Here is a 24,041-nt window from a genome sequence, read left to right on the forward strand (position 1 = left end):
CACATCCCAGGCCCAGCCACTTCTGGCTGTGAGAACTCCCCCGGGAGCCAGCTGAAAGCAGCACCTGATTGAATTAACCCCCGGCCGGGACCATTTCCTAGGGAAGTTGGCTATAGGGACTAGATGTGTTGGGATGTCGCTTAAACCACATGGATTCCTATCTTTACCGTTTTCTCTCAACATCCTCTAGCACTTCAGTTACATTGGCTAATTTCCTCTTGTAAAACTTTTCTAGCATGTTCCACGGGTTAAAAATGGCGGGTTCTTTGTGGCACAGCATGGCAAGGTGAAGACCCATTTGTAGCCTCAGATGCAATGGGGAAGCAGGGTGGGGGGCGCCAGCATCCCTCCTACAGGGCAGGGATCATAGCAATTTTGTTAGAGGGACACTTTGGGGTCGCTTTGACACCAGGCGCCTCGGATACATCCTATGTGGGATGCCACCAGGGAGTGGCGGGGGGTGGAGGGTTCTTGGTAACAGGCCTTCTAGGCTTCTTTTTCAGTTCCCAAGGACCCTCCCTTGGGAAGGCCCTTTTACCCGCTGGAAACAATTGGGATTGCAAGATTTAAGAAAGGAGCGGTGTTCCGGAACACTGCGTGGCCTCTCCTTAGGAGACAAGGGAAAACGGTCCGTTAATGGGACCCTGAGCTTCGACACAATCAATCTGGCAGGTCTCTTCTGCAGGACACAGGGTGAGCGGATGGAGGAACCCGGTGGCCAGGCCTTCCTGGCCCTCAGTCAGGGCTCCGAGCTGCGGGCCTCGTAGAATGTGTTTGGTTTCCTAGACTGGCCAGTCTCCTGACACACGGGATGATGTCGTCTAAACAGGCTTCCTCCGACCAAACCCAGTTTGCTGGAGGAAACACGGGCGGTCGCTGACGAAGGGGACGCTGCCTCACCGTTGCTCCTGATGGTCCCAGATCCCTCCAGCGGTGTGTGGGGGCCTCTCCCCCCTTCATTTCCTGGGTCAGTGGCTCTGATCATTGGAGCCAATCGTCTTGGGACGGGGCCTTCACCAATATTCCCAAGCAGCTGCCAAAATCCCTTTTGTTTTGGGGAAGTTCTCTGTCTTCTCCTGCCCGACATGGACCGCCTGTTTCCACTTGTTGGTGGAAAGAAAATCTGTCATTTCGTCCGTCCAGGCTGAGGGGCTTCAGGCCCGGGAATCCTCTTTCCCTGCCCCCTGGGCTTTCGTCCACCGCCAACCCTCCTGGAGGCGCCTTGGGGGCTCCTCTCCTGCCCTCTCCCGTTCCCCCTGGTTCTGCACCACCTCGGGGACCACCTGGCTCCCGTGCCCTCCTGGCGCCTCCACCTCCCTGGCTCCTGCCCCTTCTCTCGCTGTCCGGGAGCGAGGAGCACCCCAGCCCTTGGACTTACACCGCCCCCTTCAGATTTCCCGCCACGGCCCCACGTAGACCCTGACAATGGAGAACAAACTGACTTTGAAGTGGACCCAGGAGGAACATATTTGATATTTAAACTCAATTTAAGTTTGCTGAGTGGATGAAGACGTGCCTTTACAGGTGTCAGCACTAAACCTAAGACTTCTATCCTGCTAAGGTTTACAAAAAGTCAAATAAGCTCGTGACCTCTGTTCCAATCTGTCAGCAAAAAGAGGACTTAAAATGATGGTTGATTTTGTCTGTCTCAAGGGTTTCATGGGTAATCGTTAGGATCACTTTCAAAGTCTCTGGCAACCTAGGGAACCCTGGGTGGCGAAGCAGGTTTAGCGCCTGCCTTTGGCCCAGGGCGCGATCCTGGAGATCCAGGATCGAATCCCACGTTGGGCTCCCGGTGCATGGAGCCTGCTTCTCCCTCTGCCTATGTCTCTGCCTCTCTCTCTCTCTCTCTCTCTGTGACTATCATAAATAAAAAAATAAAGTTTAAAAAAAAAGTCTCTGGCAACCTGAAGCTTTAAAGGTTCATTTGGATGAGAAATGGGATTGAATGCCCTGGACATCGAGGTCTTTTCCAAATGAGAGAAAATACTAAAGCAATGATTACTGGACGCTGGTTTGTGCTTTTGGCTTCATATTGCAGAGAAGCTGAGGATACTTGGGTCTGTTGGTAAACATGCTTTGTGCTTTACTGAAAGATTGTACTTCGGCAAAACATGTTTTTAAAATTCTGAAAAGTATGCACAAATTTGCCATCTAGAGAATTCTGGTGTAGTTCACAATTGGTGAAGACTAAAGTTCCTGAGGGTTAAAGTCTTGCTAAATGTAATTGAGACTGATGGAAATAAAGGAAACAACTCTGACTAGAAAAGGTTACAGGGGGGATCCCTGGGTGGCTCAGCGGTTTAGCGCCTGCCTTTGGGCCGGGGCTGGTCCTGGAGTCCCGGGATCGAGTCCCGCATCGGGCTCCCTGGATGGGGCCTGCTTCTTCCCTCTGCCTGGGTCTCTGCCTCTCTCTCTGTGTGTCTCTCATGAATAAATAAATAAAATCTTTAAAAATAAATAAAATAAATAAATCTCTTTACTGCTTGCAGCCTGCCGCTGAGTATGTGAGACAGAGGGTGACGTTCCTCAAGCAACTCATGGTGATGTTGCATCACAGACGTACAACAGCCAGACCTCCAAGGTCCTGCAGACGTTTCTCTCAGCCACAATTCCCGACAAACAGTCGCCTCTACCCCCTCTCCCCCGGCCCGGCCCTCCACAGAGGTAAAAGTCCATCATCAGCCACTCCTCACAATCCTGGTGCAGCTCTTTCTGCCCATGAGTCCCGTCCCTGTGCTTTAATAAAACCACCCCCCGTTTTTGTTTTGTTTTGTTGCACTGATAACATCTCAAGAATTCTTTCTCCAGGGACACCTGGGTGTTGAGCATTTGCCTTTGGCTCAGGTGTGACCCTGGGGTCAGGGGATCAAGTCCCACGTCGGGCTCCCTGCATGGCGCCTGCTTCTCCCTCTGCCCCTGTCTCGGCCTCTCTCTGTTTCTCATGAATAAATAAATAAATAAATAAATAAATAAATAAAATAAAATCTTAAAAAAAAAAAAAGAATTCTTTCTCCAGTGTTCGACGGTCGGCTCCTGAACCGCACAGGGATCACATCATCCCCACTCTGTCCTCTCTTATCCTGCAGGACTTTTCTCCCCCAACAGGCCAATGCAGCGGGGCTGCTCCCCCGCGGGGCTGCGACCCAGTCCCCCGACCCCCTCCGCTGGGCCCAGCCTCTTTGCTTCCACCCTGCGCGCAAAGAGCCGTCGGACGCGCCCGTCAAATCCGCACCGCAGCCCCAAGCCCTGGGTCCCTTGTTTTAGAGACGAGGCCCTGGGACTCCACGGGGCCACCTGCCCAGCAGTGGCTGCCGAGGCGCCCAGGCTCCAGGCCCAGCTCCAGGCGCATGCTCAGAACCAGGACCGCCCTGCCCCCACCTCTTTCCGAGGGAGCCGGGAGGACCCCTGACCCCTGCCCCCGCGGGATCCCTTCCTGCCCTGTGCCTCCCGGCTCAGTGCTCCTCTCCCCGCCCTGTCTGCCCCCCCCACCCCCCCCGCTCCCCCAGCTAAGGACCTCAGAGCCTGCCCTTCCCCCCCACGCACCTGCCAGCTGAGTGCTCCTCCCCCACCCCCCCCCCCCGCCGTCTGCCTCCCCCCCAGCTAAGGACCTCAGAGCCTGCCCTTCCCCCCCAAGCACCTGCCAGCTGAGTGCTCCTCCCCCACCCCCCCCCGCCGTCTGCCTCCCCCCCAGCTAAGGACCTCAGAGCCTGCCCTTCCCCCCCACGCACCTGCCAGCTGAGTGCTCCTCCCCCACTCCCCCCCCCCGCCGTCTGCCTCCCCCCCAGCTAAGGACCTCAGAGCCTGCCCTTCCCCCCCACGCACCTGCCAGCTGAGTGCTCCTCCCCCACCCCCCCCCCCCGCCGTCTGCCTCCCCCCCAGCTAAGGACCTCAGAGCCTGCCCTTCCCCCCCACGCACCTGCCAGCTGAGTGCTCCTCCCCCACCCCCCCCCCCCGCCGTCTGCCTCCCCCCCAGCTAAGGACCTCAGAGCCTGCCCTCCCCCACCAGGCAGAGTGCTCCTCTCCCCGCCCTGTCTGCCCCCCCCCCCCCCCCCCCAGCTAAGGACCTCAGAGCCTGCCCTCCCCCCCCACGCACCTGCCAGCTGAGTGCTCCTCCCCACCCCCCGTCTGCCCCCCCGCCCAGCTAAGGACCTCAGAGCCTCCCCGTCTTCCCACCCAAGAACGGGGGCGGTGTTCCTGGCCTCCTGGACCTGCTCCTGCGTCCATTGGCCTCCCTCGGGGCCTCCTTCACCCCCTGGGGCTTGAGCGTCCGCGGAGGCTAACGACCCGGCGGGGGAGGGGCGCCGGGGAACCACGGAGCCTGCAGGTGCACGCGGGAGCTCGCGGCGGGGGCTCGAGGCGGGGGCCCCGGGGCGCGATGGGGCGACCAGCCCAGCGCCAGGGCGAAGCGCGCGGCCTGGGGCAAGGGCTGCCCTTGCGAGACGGGAGACGCCGCCGGCCGCCGGGTCCCCCTGAAACGGCCCGGAGTTCCCCCGCGCCCGCTCCTCCCGTGTCCCAGAGCCCGGGGGTGGGCCAGGCGTGCCCACCTGCCAGGCCTTTGCCATGCTGCTCCCATGGAGCCTGCCTTTCTACCCTCTGTCCAGATCCGTCGCTTTCCCGGTTCCAACCGAGACAGGAAAGGGCACTTGGCCCCGGGTCAGAGGACCCGTAAGGCCATCGTTCTGCTGCTTGTGCCCTAAGGCCGGTCCCTAACTCCTAGGACCCTCACTCAGCTTCTCATCTGCAGCCGCGGGGGTGGTATCGCCTCCTCTGCCATCTCACCGGTTTGAGGCGAGCCTTTACCAAGTAACTGCCGAAGAGCCTCCTAAAAGAGAAGCAGTTCTGGAAGGAGGAGCAACTGTTACCTCCTGCCCGAGTCTGTGGGTCTAACGTCTCCCAGATCTCGTCTACCGCCCGCCCCTTCCGTTCCTCGGATCTTGGTGCTCTTTTATCTCAAGTAATACTTGATGCCTTGAAGGCGAGTTGGCCTGATTCTTACTAATGCGGCTACACCAGCTCTCTTGGGTCATCATTTGCCTGTTCGGACTTCTTTTTTTTAAAAAAGATTTATTTTTAGGTAAACGCCACACCCAACGCGGGGCTCGAACTCAGGTCACGGAGATCAAGCGCGGCGTGATCCACTAACTTAGCCGGTCTGGCACCCCCGCCTGCCTGATGTTCTTTCATTCTTGCACGGGCAGCCCTCCTGTGTCTGTGTATCTTAGGTGTGTCTTTTATAAACACAAGCAGGGCTGGGAGTTTCTAGGAAGTCATTTGCAAAGGTATGATCGTGACGTGTATATACAAAAACCATCTTATTTTTGTGTTTGCTAATGGTCCAACTTCATGTTTCTTTTTTTCTCCTTTCTCGACTTTTTAAGAATTGATCAAACAACCGCCACCACAACAGGGGAGTTGATCAAGGCTCTCTCTCCCCCACAGGCCCAACACTGTCCTGGAAGTTGCACATTCCACCTCTATTCTTTCAGTGGTTCTCTGAGACACTAATTTGGCAGAATCTGAAGTTAATCCAGTGTTTACCCTCCTTGCAGACAGAAAAGGACTTTATCACACTTTGTGCCTGGCCAGCTCCTCCCGCCGTGTACCAGGACTGTTTTGATCATTAAATCGTGTTTACTGTTTCCTTTGTGTATGTCAGCCCTTCCTTGTGGAAAAATGCCTTCGGAAGATTCTTCAGATGTTTCTGTATCAAAGATCTGTTGGTGACAAACTCTGTTGTCATTTCTCTGAATAGGCCTTTATTTTCCTCATTCCTGAAAGATAACTCCTAGCACACAGCTGCTTTCGCACCACTCTGAAGATACCAGTCCCCTGTCTTCTGACTCCTTTTGTTGCTGTTGAGACATCGGTTGCCCATGTAATTGTCATTTCTTTTAGGACAACATCTTTTCTACCCGGTTGCTTTTGGGATTTTTTAAATTTAATTTTTAAATTAAAAAAAATTTTTTTTAAGTAATCTCTACAGTCCGACACGAGGCTTAAACTCATGACCTTGAGATCAAAAGTAGCCAGTCAGCCGCCTCCGCTCTCGGGATCTTAATGTTCATGTTTGGTGTCCTGAACCACTCATTCTATGTTTGTTATAAAGCAGTGCCAGATTGCTTCCAGGTGTCCAAGATTAAGCAACTCTGAACAAAGGGCCACCAGGATGACTACCGATGTGGATTTCTTACGTGCGGGGATGGTTTGGCTTCCCAAATCTGCATTTGGTGTCTTGTCTGTTCCGGAAAATTCTCTGCCATTATTCCTTTGACTATTGCCTCTCTCCCAGGGGCTCCTTCCGAACTCCAAGAGAGTTATGTTGGATCTTGTCCTGCTATCCTTTGTTTCTTTACTAACCTCTCTTATTTGTGCTTTTTGGTATATTCTGAGCAATTTCTTTGAATATATCTTCAAGGCTACTATTCTTCTGGTGTTTCTATTCTTTGAATTAACCCATCCATTGAGTCTCTAACTGTTCTATTATTTCTGGAAATAATAGAGTCAACGGGTTATTATAGAACATTACCATGTCAACAATCCTTTTTTTTTTTTTCCTATTTATTTGTGGAAGTTCTATTTATTTCCTTTTAAATTCTACTTGGCTTCCTAATCTCCACATTGGCACATTCCGGCCCTAAAATCAAGAAGTCTCCATGTACCCCTCGGCCAAGTCTCCTGTTTGTGGGCCTGTGTCCTGAGCTATGAAACAAGGTGGATGTAGAACAGTTGTGCCCTACCTCAGAGTGGCGGCAGCGGTGGTGGTGCTGGTGTGCTCTGCCAGACCTGCTCTGTCTTATTCCTTGGCCAAGATTTCTTTTTTAATCAAGGTTTTGAAATTAAAACTTTCAAACTTCTGGGCTGTGGGAGCTTGAAGCTCCCCTTGAGTTCAAGTTTGTGAATCTGAGTGTAGATTTTTGATATGGGGGCACCTGGGTGGAGCATCTGCCTTGGGCTCAGGGCATGACCCCAGGGTCCTGGGATCGAGTCCCACGTCGGGCTCCCCGCATGGAGCCTGCTTCTCCCTCTGCCTGTGTCTCTGCCTCTCTCTGTGTGTCTCATGAATAAGTAAAATCTTAAAAAAAAAAAGGATCATTGACATGGTAATGTTTTATAATAACCTGTTGACTCTGTCAACAGTCTCTACATTAATAGGTATGAACGTGAGCCCTCAACTACCCGGAGAACTGGACCCTCAGGGCTCTGCTATTGCCAGTGAGGAAAACCTCTGTTTTATAATTTTTTCAAAACTTGTAGAAAGCACTCGATAAATTATTACGGAATTGATCATGAATGAATAAATGAGTGGATGGTCAGACAGACTGATGGGCTCAGGACATGCTACCCCCAAGGCCTGGCACTGTGGCGTGTTGAACATCTTACCCTAAGCTTTTGGGGAAAAAAAATGCCTGAAGCAAGAAAGTCACTCTGCCCCCGTCCCCTGAACCTCCCTAAAACAAGCCCTAAATCCCTACGTGAAAGGTATTCTCCGTGTGCCTGGGAGAGAGGACATCCTTATCACCAGAGACGGGGCTTCCTCTCCGAGAGATCTGCCTAAACCAACCTCGCTAGACTAACCCTGGTCTTCCTGCTGCGTCACCTTCACTACCCCAGCCCGGGCCCCACCTCTCAATTCTTCGCGTGTTCATCGTCTCGTTGTGTGAAAGGCATGAAAACGTCCTTCTGTTGTGAAGGTTCTCATGTACGTGGGAAAGTTCGAGAAAACGCACATGCTTTTCTCCTGTTCGTGTTTGTCAGTTTAACTTTCAGACCCAGCCAGGGACCCTCGGAGGACGGAGGAAAGCTCTCTCCTCCCCTACGCTCGTCACCCCCTCCCTCTCTCAATGATTAACGGTCACAGCACAACGAGAAACGCTGATGTCACACATTTTCAGATCTCACTCGTCCCGGGGCCAGGCACTGGGACAATCCCCACTTCTCAGATGAGGAAACCGAGTCATGGTGAGGGAAGGGGCTGTCCTGTGTCTCGTACAGCCGGTCACGGGGGGCAGTGGAGATTTGACCAAAGCTTTCTGGCTCTAGGGCCGTTTTGGAGGGGGAGGCGGGGAGAGCTGGAATTTCCAGGCTGTTCTGGAGACTTGAGGCAGGATGAGCCTAAGGCGGGGGCCCCTGCGGGGACGGCTGGCTCTGGTCCAGTTCCGGCCAACAGGACAGGACAGTGACCTCTCCCGGGACCAGGGCTTATCTCCAGCTCCTTCATCTGGAAAGCTCAGCTTTGTGAAAACAAGAAACACAAGAGTTGGGAACCGGACAGGTGGCTTCAGCCCTCACCAGCAGGAGACCCGAGGCAAGAGGAGTTGGCAGCCTGCGGTCGAGAGTCCAGAGCGGCAGACGCTACAGACTAAAATGCGGAGTGCTGGCAAGAGTCTACAGGGACGCCGGGGTGCTCAGTGGTTGAGTCCCGCGTCGGGCTTCCCACAGGGAGCCTGCTTCTCCCTCTGCCCGTGTCTCTCATGAATAAAGAAATATTTAAAAAAAAGAGTCTACAAGAGCTGGCCTTTTTGGAAGAGCTCGCTGTTGAGACGGTCGGTTGGAAGCTCCATTCCCGTCTGGCCCTTCCCTGGACCCGGCCTTCCTGCCGCCCGCCCCCAGCCGGGGGCAGCTGGAGCTCTGAGGTGCTCGGGCCCCAGGCCTTCTCCTTCTTACACCCCGGCCACGAGTGAATCCTGCCGCTCTGCCTCCAAAACACACCCAAGGGCTGCCCTGTTGGGAAAGGCCGCCTCTTGCAAGCTGGCTGCATCCCACTCGCCGGGTGACAATGGGGCCTTGAGGCTGGAACACTTCCTTACCCAGAGATGCAGAGCCCACGCAGGCGGAGCTGACCTTGTCACCCGTGTGGGAATATCTTACTGTTTCAAGTCCAAGGTTTGCTCTTTTGTTCTGCTCAAGCATGCGTGTCATGTGGCCCCCGGCCCACACCACTGCTGCGCCTGTCCTCGGGGAGGGGTGAGAGTAAGGGCGCGGGGGTTGCTGCTGGCCAGGGGGGACTGACACCCCCCCCACCCTGTCCCACCGAGGCTGGTCTTCTCCTTTCGAGTAGAGCGTGGTCCGTCCAGGGCGCGCCTGCCCTGCTGCCCTCGGTGTCCCGACCTCCAGGATGCAGTGGGCAGGACTCGGATGTCCCTCCCTGGGACCGAGAACGGGTGCGTGGTGTTCTGTTCAATGTGGCCAGCAGCACCCCACTCTCCCCGCCCGCCCGAGCCAACAGGGTCCTTTCAGAGTGTAGGTCAGACCGCCAAGCCCTCCAGCGGCCCCAGCGCACTCAGAACAGGCCAAAGTCCCCACATGCCCTCCTAACCCTTTGCTACCGGGTCCCTGCTGCCCTTCTGACCTCATTCTTTCCTCCCTCCCTTGGTTCCAGCCACGCCGGCCTCCTGACTGTGCCCGGAAACAGGCTGGGCAGGCACACACATGCTCAAGCCTTCCCGCGAGCTGTTCCCCTGCCTGGAAGCTCTCACATCAAAGGGAATCGCCTGGTACTTGGGGCTTTTTTCCCCCTGATGTTGGCAGCCCCAGCAGCTAGAGGACTCCCAGCTCCCACAGGCTCTTGGTTGCTTGTTGAACGAATGCTAGAATGTCAGTTAGGAGACCTGCTGTTTGGAGAGGGGGCACCCCACTGGGGGCCCTCGCTGTCCCTGGGCCTCGGATCAGGGCTCTGCTCTTGCAGGGCAGCCTGTCCGGTTCCCGGGGCCACTTGGCCTGCGGGTTCGGGGAGCCAGTGTAGCTGGGAGGTTCAGTCGCCGTCCCCCGAAGCCGGAGCAGCCCCCGGCCAATGACCAGAAAGCCCAGCTCCCCTGCTTCGCCTCAAGCCAGACACTGCATTCAGGGTCTGCTTTTGGGGACCCCGACCTAAGACAGGGGCCCTCTCTGCACGACCTAAGACAGGGGCCCTCTCTGCACCCCTCGTAAAGATCTGGTCTGATTTGAAGATCTGGGACTATGAGGACCCAGAGTCTCTGAATATACTCTTCCCGCTGCTTGACACAGGCAGTTAGCGGCCCCCCCACTGCGTCCCCCTCACCTTGTCATTCCCCTTGAAAACCTGATACATTCACAACATACGCACAGGGGCATGTGCGGCGCAAGCCTGCCATGTGCCAGGGGCTGGTGTAAGCAAAGGACCCAGGACTTGGGGTCAGTCCCTTGCCCGGAGGCCCCACCTCCGCCCCCCAAGGCTGCCCCGACCACGAGCTTGCAGGGTCCTCCCTTCTAGCCCACACTTCTCTAGTTCACCACCCACTCGCTCACGAACGACACACGGGCTCGCTTGGCGGGTTTCAAGTTCATGCTAACACGTCGCAGGGGCCACTCTGCAATCTGCTCACACGGGGGGACCGACGTCGACAGAAACAGGTGTGGTTTATTCACACGCGCGGCCTGCTGAGCCACATCCACAGAGTGCACGTACCGCGGATTATCTATTCACCCGCCTGACGGTGAAGCTGCCCCCGCTCGGTGTCCCTGGGTGCCGAGTGCGGGTCCCTCCCCACAGGTTCCTTGTGGGGCTCCTGCCTCCTGACAGAGACTCCTGAGGTCTGTCCCCTGAGAGCAGGCTCCAGATTCAGCCCCGCAGCCCTGGCTCAGCAGCAGCAGGTCCTGAGCGCCCTCGGATGGATGGACACGGGGTGTGGGGGAACGTGCCGGGGACAGGCAGGCCGGCCTGGGAGAGCACAGGCACTTGGTCCGGTCGACACAGGGTAGGAGCCTGGCTGTGGGACGCTCTGAGCGAGTGCTAGTCCCGTCCCCCCCGACGGCAAGACACAGGGTCTGCCCAGAAGAGGTCACCCCCCACCTACGGACCCCACAGCACCCCAGGATCAAGGAGCAGCCCACCAACTGTGCCGCCACTTCGGGAGCTCTCCAAGGGCCGGGCACTGCACGCTTCCCCTGCATCACCACCCCGGCAGCATTATTAGCTCCTTTCCAGAAGACACTGAGGTCGGAGGCGTGAAGTCGCTTGAGGCACGCGGCCAGAAGCGGCAGAGAGGGATTCAAGCCGGTACCCGAGCCCTCTGACTCAGACACACGGAGGCCGCTGACACCACGCAGCGCCCTCCACTGCTGGGCCTTCGCTGGGCCAACGCGGGGCGCAGCGTGGGCCCGGCTGCCCGTGAGGCCACGTCCTCCCACAGCAGACAGGCCAGCTGAGTCCCGGTTCCCTGTGGACTCAAAGGGGAAATAGCAGGCAGGTCCAGGCACGGCCCAGCTGGGGGTTATAGGCTCAAAGTGCACGTAGCCACGTGCCCCGACTCCAACGCCGGGCTTCAGGAAGGACCGCCCTGAGGCTGTAGTGGGTCCCAGGTGCTGCCCCCAAGCCCAAGGACCCCACGTGGCAAGCCACCAGGCAGTGAGCAGCACAGGACCCCCACCGCATGCCGGGCTGCTCCGGGGCTGAGTGCGACCCACAGGCAGTCAGAGGCCAGGAGCCACAGGTGGGGCCTGGCTCGGGCGAGGCTGGGACGGGGCTGCACGGGGCAGCTGCGGGAGGCAACGAGACCCCAGGTTCCCGGCCCCGGACCAGCGAAGGGAGAGGCGGCCGCAGGGAGCCTGGGACGGGTGAGCACTCAGGGCACCTGACGGGTTGGGGACAGGGGAACATAGTCCAAGACAGGGGCGTGGGGTCAGGAGCGTCTCTGGGATGCCACCCGCGGCGCAAGGGGGGTGATGCCGCTGGGCCATCTCCGGGCTCCACCACCCTCGCCCCTGCACTGCAGCCAAAGCCGGCTGGCCTCAGTATCCTTGCGGGGAGTGGCCCCTGCCCTCTGAGCCTACAAAGGGGTCCGCGGGCACCTCTGGTGACTCAATCGTCTGGTAGTCACTGCGCTCCTGTGACGGCCCAAGGAAACCTGGGGGGATCACAGGGGAAAGAGAAAGACGAAGGGTGAGGACTCGGGACATTCCACTGAGCCCCAACCAAGATCCACCCCCGACCAGGAGGGCACTGAGACGCCAAGGGGGTGACAGTCCCCAGCTTTTGGCCGGTGCGCAGCTAGTCCTCCCGTAACCCTACAGAGCAGGTGTTCTTTTTATCTATCATCTATCTATTTATCTATCATCTATCTATCTATCTGTTTTATTTTATTTATTTTTTGAGCGGGTGCTCTTAACAGATGGGGAACCTGAGGCTCCAAGAGAGGGCCTGACTGCCCCTGAGCGCGGAGCCTGAAGCCGAGGGCATTACGCCAGGGCGGCGCGAGCCCGCAGCCAGTGCCCTGGCCACCCCGCGATGGCCTTCCCGGAGCAGCCCGCGCTCGGCGCTCTCTGCTCTGGGCCCGCAGGGTCCTCCCCGCACAGTGGACACCACGTGACTCTGCAGAAGGCCCAGAGCTGGCACTCGCAGAGCCCAGGGTGCCAGGGGCGCGGACTCCGTGTGCCCATACTCTTCGCTCCCCTCCTGCCCTGCACACCGTCCTGTGACCCAGCACAAGTCCCAGGGGCTCTGGTCGCCCACTCCCTCATCTGTCCCACGGCAAGAACGTTCCTGGACCGTCCCCAGCTGGGGGCCAGGCCAGGGCAATGCTGAGGCCACAGGCCGCTGCTGCCCAGATCCAGCTGCTCCCGCGGGCGGGTCGCGGGCCCATCGGGCCTCTCTCCTTGGGAGGGGACAGTGGAAGGCCACCGCCTACCCTCTCCCTGCCTCTGAGAGAAGGGACGGGAGAAGCATGGGAAGGAGAAGAGGAAAATGGGCCAGGCACCACGAGGAGGAGCGTGGGGGCACAGGCGGGCCAGGGACGTGGCCGGGACGCCCCCAGACAAAGCGCCCGCGGTTCCGTGCCCTGCTGGCCGAGGCTCCGTGGCCCAGGCCAGCAGCTCCCGTCCCTTGGCCGCGGAGCCCGCATGTTGCTGGGGGGGGCTCTAGGCCCGGCGCCCCGCAGGAGCCTACCCCGCGGCATCCGAGCTCCGGCTGACACGGGGTCTGGGCCCGCCCCCAGCTCTGCCCGCAGCCTGTGGCGCTGCGACACGGGAGCCTGCATTCCTGCTCCCCGGCATTCCGGGCCCCGCTCCCCGGCCCCACCCTCGGACCCCTCACCCCGGGGCCAGGCCCGCTCGCTGGGGCAGGGGCTGCGGGTCAGGCGGGACAGAGGGGCCGGGGGCGGCGGCCTCACCCGTATACAGCAGGTGCTCACCGCCTGCGCTCCCGGTACATGTGGTAGACAAAGCAGCAGGACAGGGGCTTGAGCAGCAGGCTGAGGATGGCCATGCCCGCGCCGAAGCGCTGCGTGTCCGAGAAGCCCGTCCGCTGGTAGAAGACGCTGAGGTGGACGATGTCCAGGAAGACGGTGGCCGCCAAGCCGCCCAGAAACTGCAAGACAGAGGCACGCGGGCCTGTGCCGTCCGCTGCCACACGCGCCAGCCTGGGCGCTCCGTCCGCGCTCCCGTGGCCCCGGGCTGTGCTGGACGGCAGGTCGGGCCGCGGGCAGGAGCCGCGGGTGAGACGCCCGAACGAGGGCGACAGGGTCGAGCGCAGGGTGGACCCGGGTCTGGGCCTAGCCCGTCACCACTCCCGCTCTTCCCTGTCCCTGAGGCCAGGATGGGGCACAAGACTCGGTTCCAGAACCTTTGGGATAGAAGGTCCCTCGGGTTCCCCGGTCCGTCTCTGCCAGGGGGAGCTCCTTCCTCCGCAGTCACCCTGACGGGCCCTCGGGGTGCAGTGGGGCTGGGGGAGCGCCTCCGGGACAGAGTTCAGCACGGCTGCATCTGCTCTGACCTCACGACGGAGACGAGCTCCCCGTTGGTGGGGCTCCTGGCCGCACCCCTCCCTGGGGAGGCGGGTTACTGGGCATGTGCTCCAGCGCCCCCGAGGAGCGGGACGCTGGGGCCCCTGGGGGACCCCACCCATGCTTCTGTCGGGGCAGCCACAAGGGACTCTGGGCTCTCAGAGCCAGGCAGGCCGGGTGAGACACCTGGGAATCGGGGGCAGGTGGGGGCGTCAGGAAGAGACAGGATTGGGATGGGATGGGATGGGATGGGATGGGGGGCCACGGCCCCTCAGGCCGGTCACCTCCCACTTCCCCCGTCTCACCAGACTTATGGCATCGATGGAGTCCCGCTGAGCCACGGCCCACACGCCCACGGCCAGGACGGTGAAGTTGGCCCAGGGATAGGGCCCCGAGAACGTGATGCAGCCCCTGTGGGAAGAGGTCCCGTCAGGTGCCCACCCTGCAGGTGCCCCCCCCTTCCCGAGGCCACTGCTCCGGGGTCCCGGGCCCCTGTGAAGAGGCCGGGGCGCTCGCTCTCCTCCCGCCCAGCTGGGCGCTGGAACCGGCAGCAAACCCCGTCGCCCTCGCTTCCCAAAGGGACCCCGCTCTGGCCCCCTCCAGCCACACGGCCCCCCACCCGCCAGGACCCGCCACCGGGGCCTCTCCCCGCGGGCCCCGGACGCCCACTCCTGCCCACCGGCCCTTCCCTCAACAGCAGCGACTAACGTCACCGGGTGCCGCCCCTCGTCTGCTGAGTCTCCCACAGCTTCCTGCCCACGTGCCATGAAACACAGACCCGCCCCGTGGCCCGAGGAGCCCCGTGACCCGAGGGGCCCCGTGACTCGCCGCCGGCCGCCTGCGTGCGCCGCCCTGAACGCGGGGCCTGCTGTGCCGCTTGAGGCTCGGCCCCGCGTGGACGCCGCGCCCTCGCCCTGACCGACTGGTGTGACGCGCCCCCTCGGCTCTTCCTCACTCGGTGCCGCCCCGTGTGGTTCCCGGGGTGTCGTCACCGACTGCCGACCGACGCGTTTACCTCGGTGGTCGTCAACCCAGCGAAAATAGTAGTTAACCCAGAGCCCCCGGGGGCGCCTGGCCCCGTTTAGGCGCTTTACGTGAACTCAGGGATGCGCGTTTATGGTAACGACCCTAGAAAGCGGGGCGCGCAGTACCCTCGCTCTGAACAGGAGGAAGCCAGGGGCCTGGGCGGCTCGGCTGGGGAAGCATCTGCTTTGGGCTCAGGTCACGATCCCGGGGTCCTGGGAACGAGCCCCAGGTCAGGCTCCCTGCGGGGCACAGAGCCTGCTTCTCCCTCTCCCGATTCCCCCTGCTTGTGCTCACTCTGGGTCAAATAAATAAAATGTTTAAAAAAAAAAAATGAAGACGAGGAAGCTGGGCCACGGGGAGATGACGTGCCTCGGCCCAGGCCGCACAGCCCCCAGGTGCTGCGGCCGGGACGGGGGCTCAGGTGCCACTGCAGAGGCGGCTCCAGCCACACTCGCCCCGGCCCGGGCCGCCCCTTCACAGCCTCGCGGGCCCTGGAGCGGCCCCTAGGGAGCCGCGCAGCAGTTCAGAGCAGAAGGCGAGCGGCGCCGCAGCCTTAGAAATCACCGGACTTCCTGGTCCTCAGGAGCGAGTGCGGCCCGACCACAACCCAAAGCCCGGGAGTGTGACTGAGAAGTCCGCGTCCTGACCCTGCTTCCCGAGGTCATCCGCCGTGACCGTGTGCGACACTCGCAGCGTACTTGGGGGGCTGCCAGAGGCGCGGGAGCTCAACGGTTCCCAGCGCTGGCTGGACAGCGAGGTCGCCCCGGCAGCCCCACGGCGATCGTGGAGTCGCCCGCCACCCTCGGGCCCTCCTTGGCGGCAGGCCTCGGTGGCTGGATGGCACGACACGCCCCCCACCCCCAGCCCCATAGGGAGGGGTGTGCCGTCCTTACAGATGGAAACCGAGGCCCCAGGGGGCGGGACACTCGGTAAGGCCCTGCTCAGGCCCTGCTCAGATGCGTGTGAATCCTGAGTCGGCCGTCTCTGGGCAGGACTGCGATATGGGAAAAGGGGTCCAGCCCTGCGCCTCGGGTCGTGAGCATCTCCTTGACTCACCCACAGGTGCTCGGCCCGGTGGCTGCTCCCAGACACCCTCCATAAGCCATCGTGCCTATTAGTGTCTGGAGCTGTGCATTCACCGCCCGGTGACCTTACACGGGTCAGTTATGCCCTCATCTTATGGGTGAGAGAACGACGCAGGGAGTCCCAATGACTGACCCAAGGTCACAGACACGAGGAGCTCTAGGCCCAGGGAGTCCAGCTGCCCACGAGACCAGCCCCCTGGCTTTAGCACCTCACGCCCTCCAGACACGAAGGCCTGGGGAGGAACCAGAGTCAGCCGAGCCCCAAAGGGCAGTGCCTGGAGGAGGGTCTGAGCCGTGCGGACTGCCCTGGGCCGGCCACCTCCCTGACGATGACGGCTTGAAGCCTCGACGGGGGGCAGGGATGGCAAAGGCCTTTGGAAGCCGCCTGCCCCTCAGACAGTCTTGGAACACGGGGGTGCTTGCTGATGACGTTCTAGACAGAGGGGCTGTTTAGTCTTAGACCTGGCCAGGAGACACGCGGGTAAGACCAGGGGACGCGTGGACAGGATCCCGGGAGATACATGACCCAGGACCGGGCACCTGCGGAGTCACTCACCAGACGGTCAGCAGCCAGTGAACCAGCAGGATCATCTGTGGGAAGGAAGGAGAGAACTGAGTGAGACGCCCCCCGGGGCGGGGAGGCAGGGAGGCGGGGAGGGGGGCTTGTGGAGCCAGGAAACACAGGAAGCCCCTGCATAGGGCCTAACAAGCTTTGCAAACACCTGTTGAAATACAAAAACCCACCAGCCACACTGAGCGAACCAGGCTCAGGTGAAGGACGAGGAGCGAGGCCAGGCCCGGGCTGCCGCGTGCCCTGGAGCAGCAGATGCCCACAGCCCCTCCTGCTCCCAGAGGCGGGGTGGGGGGGGCTCCTCGGGGGCACCTGGCAATCGGCTCTGGCGTCAGCGGACGCCTGGACCGGGAATGGCTGGGGTGGGGGGGTGCATGGGACTCCATCCACCGAGGCTGCTTTCTTGGCACAGCAGAGCTGGGGTACGGTGGGGGGCCACCTGCGTGCAAGGAGCAGGAGAGCACCGGGGGGCCGGGGGAAGAGCCAGGGGAGGGCGGCGGGGGGCCCGGGAGGAGCAGGCCTTGGGGCCTCAGCGGAGCATGGATTTTATCTGAAGTGCATGGAGGGAAGCCACCGAGGGCTTTGTGCAAGGAAGTAACTTGCTGCGGTTTAAGGAAACAAAACACAACCCCCGACTTTTTTCTAGATTTCTGCGCTATCCCGTCCCTTTCACCTGTCCCGGATGTGTTTAAAATAACAGCCCGTCTTCGTGGAACTTGTCTCCACTGCTGGTGAGGGCAAGGGCCCCGCTTGGAAGTGGAGGAGGAGGTGCAGATGCCATGGGGAGGGCAGGGTGCTGCCGGCGGCGGGCGGAGCTTCAGGAGGAGGGCGCTGGGTGCCAAGGGACAAGCAGGGCCCAGCCTGGCAAAGGGGAGGGGCAAGGTGTGCGAGAGCCACAGGTGGGAGCACAGACGGGGAGGCAGGAGCCAGAGCCCGGGCAAGGGGGCAGAGAGCAGACCTGGACCAGCAGGGGGCCAGGGCCCCCGGACCCCCACGGGGGCTTCCTCGGGGTCCCCGTGGTAGAGGGGGGCCTTGGAGGAGTCACTCAGGGGATTGGGGGGTCGGGCTGGGGGGGATGCCGAGAGCCCAGGAGGGGGCACACAGGGCGAGGCCATGCAGGGAACAGCCCAGGCTTCTGGACCCCGCAAAGGGCAGAAGGGCACGTGCTGGAAGGAGCCGTGGCCGTGGAGGGAAGAGCCCTGCGAGAAGAGCCCCGCTTGCTGCGCACCCAGCGGCGCCCAGCCCTCACGCGAGCCTTTGGAACAGATGCCACGATCGCTCCCCTTCTATGGACGGGAAAACCAGACTCAGGAAGCTGAGGCTGCCCCGGGCTCCCCGGACGGCGGGTGGTGGGCCTAGGGGTCAGCGGCGAGTGTGGCCCAGGCTCCCAGGGTCCAGGGGAGCTGCCTGAGCCGGTGGCGACCGCGCACACTCTCCGCAGGCGGGGGAGGTGGAATCGGGTCAGACGGCCGGGACGTCCAGCTGCACCCCGGGGCCCAGCGCCCGCCTCTGGGGAAGCCGCTCTGTCCACCCGGGGGGCCGGGGTGGCGCTCCGGGCATGTCCTGAGGGCCGCACACCCTCCATCCTGTGCGGGGAGCGGAGGAGCCATGTGCAGGGGAGGAGGCCGCGGCCCCTGACCGCCAGGCCTCTGGGGGCCCAGTGTGCTCCTTGCATTACAAAATGGGGACACCGAGGCAGAGGAGGCTGAGGTGCCAGGGTGTCCTCCCGAGAGGCTTACGAGACGTGACCAAATGGGGCTACGTGTCTCAGACATCTGGACTGTCGGCCGGCGCCCCTGGCATCTGCTTGGCACCTGCCTGGGGACCCAGCGGCGAGCGGGGCACACGTGGGGCTGGGCGGCCCTCCCAGAACCTCATGTGGCGGGAGACACCTGCTGAGTAGATCATCACCGCAGAGCGAGGGGTCCAACGAGACCGTCTTTTTTTTTTCTTTTTTGTTTTTTTTTAAAGATTTTATTTATTTATCCATGACAGATACAGAGAGATGCAGAGAGAGAGAGGCAGAGACACAGGCAGAGGGAGAAGCAGGCTCCGTGCAGGAGCCCGACGTGGGACTCGATCCCGGGACCCCAGGATCACACCCTGGGCTGAAGGCGGTGCTAAGCCACCAGCAGCTGCCCCAATGAGACCGTCTTTCCGAGGGAGATTCTAGTAAAGGAAGAGGAGCCTCCTGTACAAGGGGGGGTGCGGGGAGGTTACGAGGCCGGTGAGCGAGGCGGGCGTCAAGAAGAGACTTCGCGGGGCACCTGGGGGCTCAGCTGATTAAGGGGTCGGGTCACGATCCCAGGGTCCGGCCGGAGCCCGTGTCCGCTCCCAGGTCACTGGGGCGTCTGTGCCTCCCTCTCCCTCTGCCTGTGCTCTCTCCCTCTCCATCAAATAAACAAAATCTTAAAAAAAAAAAAAAAAAAAGAGAGAGCATTTTAGGCAGAAGGGGCAGCACCTGCAAGGGCTCTGTGGCAGAAGGCAGCACGGAACACTCTGGAAACTGGAAAGACACCAAGGTGGCCGGACAGGAGACCGTGGAGGGCACACAGGAAGCGGGGGTGGGGGAGCTGGGGCTTGTGGGGAAGACTTCTGATCTTTATCTCAAGAGCCAACCACTGCCCCCCCAGTCTTGACAGGAAACCCTGCCCACAGGGGAGCCTGCCTCAAGGCCACAGCACGTGACCGGCCGCAGTGGTTCTGGCGTCCGCCTTTCCCACTAAGAGCGGACCCCGGGGAAGGAAGCACAGGGCAGGGGCTCCTATCACCACCTTCCGCCTAAGACTCAACACCTGAGCCTCCCCCCTCGTTGGCCTTTATTCCAGAACCGTCTCCATCTCCAGGCGCTCTGGTTCCCACCTCCAGACCGCGCACACGGCGGGGCTCCAGCACGGGGCGCTTCTGGGCCCCGCGGCGCCTGCGTGACGAAGGGAGGGTGAAGGGCTGAGACCCACAAGCCGGCGGGGACGCGAGCTGCCGGGGGCAATCGCGGTGTCACCTGCGAGACAAAGACTTTGCCAAGAGCTAGAAAGACCTGGAATACGCAGTGGGCCCCTGCCCGAAGCCCAAACCTCTGCCGTCTGTCTTGGGAAGAGAGCGACCCGGAACTGGGACGCGGGGTGCCCTCCACGTGACATCACTTTCATTTTATAGTTAAGAAACTTGGCAGCTTTGGATCGTGTCTCAGCCCTCGGGAGGAGAAAGCCCCAGAACACTACGTCTCCTCTCCCCAGGTGTCCCCATCTTTGTAAGAGGAGGGAGGGCACAGCCACGCAGGCCTGCAGAGGCCCGACGTCTGGGAGAGCTCCCAGCAGAAACCGAGCCACGTGGGTCAGCCCCTCCCGACCCACGAGGGCCCCCCGACTTGTCTCAGCACAAAGAGCCGCGTGCCTGGCTGCTCTAGAGGTTTCTGGTAACCGGGGGGGACACCAGGGATCCCCAGGTACCGCCTGAGACCGGGGGAGGGAGGCACTGGGCTCTGACAACGCGCCTGGGCAAGAGCAGAGCCGGGGGCTCAGGACTCTTCACACAGTGCTCGGCCTGGGGGCTGCCCGGCTGTTCCCCAGGAGACTGGGGGCGGGGGGAGCCAGGGCAGCCGGGGTCGTGGGGTGCTGCCCTGGACGCCTGGGGTCCGGTCCGGGGGCCGCAGCCCTGGGTGTCTGTGCACTGGGTTCGTTCTCTGTGCAACAGAGGCCACCCTGTCCTCCCCATGTCCCAGTGCGGTGTCTCCTGTGCACAGACACGGTCCCGCAGGCACCGCGTGTCCACGCACTGACCATGGGTCCCCACGTGGCTCAGGCTTCCTGCACCACCCTAACGACACAGCTCCCGCCCCCGACCAGGACCGCTGCGTCTGCACTGCCCCGACCGAACATGCATGTGTGTGCGTGCATGTGCGTGCGTGTGTGTGTGTGTGCGCGCGCGCACCGACGCTCTTAACCCCGAGGCGGCGGGACATCCCGCGGCCCACACGGCGATGCTCAGATACACGGCGCTCGGTGCAGGCGTCTGAACGGCTCTCGGGTCTAATAAAAACGCAACGCCACCCCCCTCGTGGACCGCGGGATCGTCCTCTTGTCACCCCAGGACGGAGCGTTTATTCTGACCCTCTTCTTACGGGGAGGAAATGGACACTCCGGAGGGTAAGAGGCCCCGCGAGTCACACAGCTCGGGAGCCGCAGGTGTGCACTGCGCCGCAGGGCCTGGAAGAGCAAGGGAAGGGCGGCGCAAGCAGGAGGCTGAGCCAGAAGGGCAGGCCAAGGGCAGGCCAAGGGCAGGCCAAGGGCAGGCCGGGGCCCGAGGGCAGGACCCAGCCCCGCACTTGCCACACAGGGCCCAGGGCTGAAGGGAGCGGGACAGGCCCACCTCCTAGGCAATCCGTTTGCATTAGTCCTGCGTAAAGGTCCAGCGGCCCGCGGACGGGGTGGCAAGCCCCCAGGGTGGCCGGGCTGAGAGGCCCACGGCAGCACCCTCCCGCGGCGGCAGAGTCAGGCGGGGCTTCCCAGCCTGGCTCCGGGGGGCAGGAGCCGGCACCCCTGGGCAACTCGCCGGGCCCTCGAACTGCTGTTTGCTCTTCCATAAAGTAGGGCCCATCATGCCCGTGTCGTGGGGTTGTTCTGTGGAGCCTGGGGCCCAGGGCGGTGGAGGGGGGCGTCAAACACAGGACACAGAGGGCACCTGGGGGGCTCAGCGGTGCAGCGTCTGCCTTCGGCCCAGGGCGTGACCCTGGAGTCCCAGGATCGAGTCCCACATCGGGCTCCCTGCAGGTGGCCTGCTTCTCCCTCTGCCTGTGTCTCTGCCTCTCTCTCTCTGTGTCTCTCATAAACAAATAGATAAAATCTTTAAAAAAACAAAAAACAAAAAACCACACAATAATAGCCTGCCAGGTGGTCAGCCCCGTGCATGGCCCTGCTCGCTACTACCATCAGGAAGTCGGCTCCCGAAGTCCTTAAGCGCGCACACTACCCTCCTGGACCCTCCTCCCACCCGCCTTTTCTGGAAAGATCTCCCAGACCGAAGCCTATTCCTTTCTAAGCCTGTTACAATGTCACGTCTCCGGCTCAGGACCTGCCTCACGGATGGGACTCGGTTAGGGACGGCCCTTTGTGTGAAGGGCCTGGGGCAGCTGTTGCTTTCGCCGGCACCACACTGGCCACTCTGGCTGGGCTGGGCACGACAGGCATTCAACCAGTTGCCGGAGAACGTAAGAAAGGAGGGGGTGCAGGCCCACAGGGGCGCATTTCCCCAGCCCCCGAGGGGACCTGACTTCAGAACATCCCACTGAAGTGCCTACAGAAAGGAGTCATCAGCCACCACCCACCCCCCCAGGATGCCCAGATTTAACGACACAAATACAGGACACTCAGTTTCGAATGTTGGTTAATAAACCCTCTGTCAGGGTGTCCCAGACCCTGCCTCGGATACACTTATGGCCAGGAAAGGACATGGCCTTGAAGTCTGACCCCAGTGGGCTCGAAGCCTGACTCTGCCACTTAATCCCTGTGAGACCCTGGCAGGTTACTCATCTGACCCGAGCTGAAGTTTGCTCACCTGTCAGGAAGGTGACAGTGTCAGCTTTCTCGGGAGGCGGCTGTGACCAAGTGAACAACCTGGCGAGCCACAGACGCTCCAGGAATGAGTTTCTGCAACTCTGTGCCTCAGCGGGTGCTCCCCTGGCAACAGCTTTAGGCGAATCTCACATCGGAGAAAAGGTAGCAGCGGGCGCGGACTCCTCACTGCCTGACGCCCCGCTGCCCCCACGGAGGTGAATATTGATTCCCCCGCCCCTCGGTTGCCCTCGGGGAACCTCACCGGCTGGAGGCTTCTGATTAGAGAAAAATCTGCCCCTGGGGAGTCGTAACACAGATGCCCCCCCAGTAACCCAAGCACGGATCTCGTGTCCTTTCCTGGTCCCCCATATCTCCCTTTCCATGCTGGACACCACGGGGACTAAATGCTTTGTCACTGGTGAGTAAGAGGGCGTCCCTGGGTACAGCGTCAGAGGGGGCGACCCGCACCCCGAATGGCAGGTCTGGGCCAAGCTCCCCACCTTCCTGGGTGGCCAATGCTGCCCGGGAGCTGCCTGGGAGCGGAGCCCATGGGGCCAGGGGCGGCGACAGAAAGAAGAAGCCGCTGGCATCTGGAGGGGCGGAGGACAGGCCACAGGAAATGAAGACACCCCAGGAAGCCTCGCAGCGTCTTCCTAGTGGCCCAGAGTTGAGGTTTTCTGCTTTTAAGTAACTTCTATCCGTTGTTCCGGTTCTTAGGAAATAAGGGCGCTGGAGCTACAGGCTTGGAAACGACGTGTCGGGAACTGCGGGTTTTGTTAACCCGCTGACGCCCACAGGGACGAGGCGGGGCGGCTCCGGGCCTGCGGGCCGCGGGCGGGGTCGGGCGGGGTCGGGCGGGGTCAGCCGGGGTCCCCGAGCGCAGGTGTCCGCCCGGCCCGCGGGGGCTCTCGGCGCCCCTCCCGGCCTCCTGCAGGGGGCTCGGGGCGTGCAGGCCCAGGCGGGGTCGGCGGGGTCACCGGGGAAGGGCAACGCGCCGCCCGCCCGCCCCCCGCGGGCCCCTCCCCGGAGCCCTCGGCCGCGGCGGCCGCCTCCCCCTCGCAGCCGGGCCCTGCCCCGCTCGCCGTCCCCCGCCCAGCAGCCCTCGTGCCACCGCTCTGGGCCCGCAGCCTCACCCGCCGGGGACAGCGGCGCCCGCCCCGACCCCGCGCCACGCGGCCCCGCCCGCCGCCACCTTGAGGTTCACCGTGGGCAGCTCCATCCCGACGCGGCCCAGGGCACCTGCGCGGCCGCCGCGGCCGCTCCCGGGCTCCGACTCCCGCGACTAACTTGGCGGCCCCGCCCCTACGCCCGGCTCACCCCTCCCGCCCCTCCTGCCCCGCTCGCCCGGCCCCTCCGCCGTCCGCCCCGCCCCTCCTGCCCCGCTCGCCCCGCCCCTACACCCCGCTCGCCCCTCCCCCCCGCCCCGCTCACCCCTCCCGCCCCTCCTGCCCCGCTCGCCCCGCCCCTACGCCCCGCTCGCCCGGCCCCTCCGCCGTCCGCCCCGCCCCTCCTGCCCCGCTCGCCCCGCCCCTACACCCCGCTCGCCCCTCCCCCCCCGCCCCGCTCACCCCTCCCGCCCCTCCTGCCCCGCTCGCCCCGCCCCTACGCCCCGCTCGCCCGGCCCCTCCGCCGTCCGCCCCGCCCCTCCTGCCCCGCTCGCCCCGCCCCTACACCCCGCTCGCCCCTCCCCCCCGCCCCGCTCACCCCTCCCGCCCCTCCTGCCCCGCTCGCCCCGCCCCTACGCCCCGCTCGCCCGGCCCCTCCGCCGTCCGCCCCGCCCCTCCAGCCCGCGCCGCTCACCCCTCCCGTCCCTCCTGCCCTGCTCGCCCCGTCCCTCCTGCCCCGCTCACCCCTCCCGCCCCTCCTACCCCGCTCACCCCGCCCCTCCGCCCTCCGCCCCGCCCCTCCTGCCTCGCTCGCCCCTCCCGCCCTCCTGCCCTGCTCGCCCCGCCCCTCCGCCCCGCCCGCCCCGCCCCTCCTACCCCGCTCACCCCGCCCCTCCGCCCTCCGCCCCGCCCCTCCTGCCTCGCTCGCCCCTCCCGCCCTCCTGCCCTGCTCGCCCCGCCCC

General features: G+C 62.3%; 3 protein-coding genes across 21 annotated transcripts in view; all 3 read right to left on the reverse strand.

Annotated features, from left to right (window-relative positions):
• C2H1orf167 (chromosome 2 C1orf167 homolog) overlaps positions 1 to 10,206 on the reverse strand; it is a 31,268-nt gene extending 21,062 nt beyond the window's left edge. For 16 of the 18 annotated variants that reach the window (XM_038531994.1, XM_038531998.1, XM_038531996.1 and 13 more), the window contains exon 1: positions 4,177 to 4,327. The gene's annotated coding sequence lies outside the window, so the exon portion shown is untranslated. Of the gene's footprint in view, positions 1 to 4,176; positions 4,328 to 4,547 lie in introns of those variants that run through there. The other 2 variants (XM_038531993.1, XM_038531990.1) reach the window with 2 other exon arrangements.
• Positions 10,207 to 10,364: 158 nt separating this feature from the next.
• On the reverse strand, positions 10,365 to 23,296 carry AGTRAP (angiotensin II receptor associated protein). Its single transcript, XM_038532016.1, is given in 6 exon segments — positions 10,365 to 11,867; positions 13,128 to 13,152; positions 13,154 to 13,324; positions 14,045 to 14,150; positions 16,407 to 16,441; positions 23,166 to 23,296. Coding segments are annotated over 6 exon segments (480 nt in total). The 5' UTR covers positions 23,193 to 23,296; the 3' UTR covers positions 10,365 to 11,751.
• LOC119876090 (formin-like protein 5) lies at positions 16,451 to 22,467 on the reverse strand. Of its 2 annotated transcripts, XM_038532014.1 has the most exons (3): positions 21,975 to 22,467; positions 19,284 to 19,422; positions 16,451 to 18,829 (listed from the first exon to the last, which is right to left on the reverse strand). In XM_038532014.1, the coding sequence occupies exon 3, from the start codon at positions 17,534 to 17,536 to the stop codon at positions 16,553 to 16,555; it is 984 nt and encodes a 327-aa protein (XP_038387942.1). In that variant the 5' UTR covers positions 17,537 to 18,829; positions 19,284 to 19,422; positions 21,975 to 22,467; the 3' UTR covers positions 16,451 to 16,552. The 2 variants fall into 2 exon arrangements, with proteins under 2 accessions (XP_038387942.1, XP_038387941.1); XM_038532013.1 differs by lacking the exon at positions 21,975 to 22,467 and having other exon boundaries at positions 19,284 to 21,217.
• Positions 23,297 to 24,041: the final 745 nt, after the last annotated feature.

The sequence above is a fragment of the Canis lupus genome, chromosome 2, assembly GCF_011100685.1.
Source record: "Canis lupus familiaris isolate Mischka breed German Shepherd chromosome 2, alternate assembly UU_Cfam_GSD_1.0, whole genome shotgun sequence".
Lineage (NCBI taxonomy): Eukaryota > Metazoa > Chordata > Mammalia > Carnivora > Canidae > Canis > Canis lupus.

What these genes read in the sequence shown, in the direction of transcription:
- LOC119876090 (XM_038532014.1), bottom strand. Translation starts at nt 17,536, where the DNA reads ATGGCCTCGCCCTGTGTGCCCCCTCCTGGGCTCTCGGCATCCCCCCCA.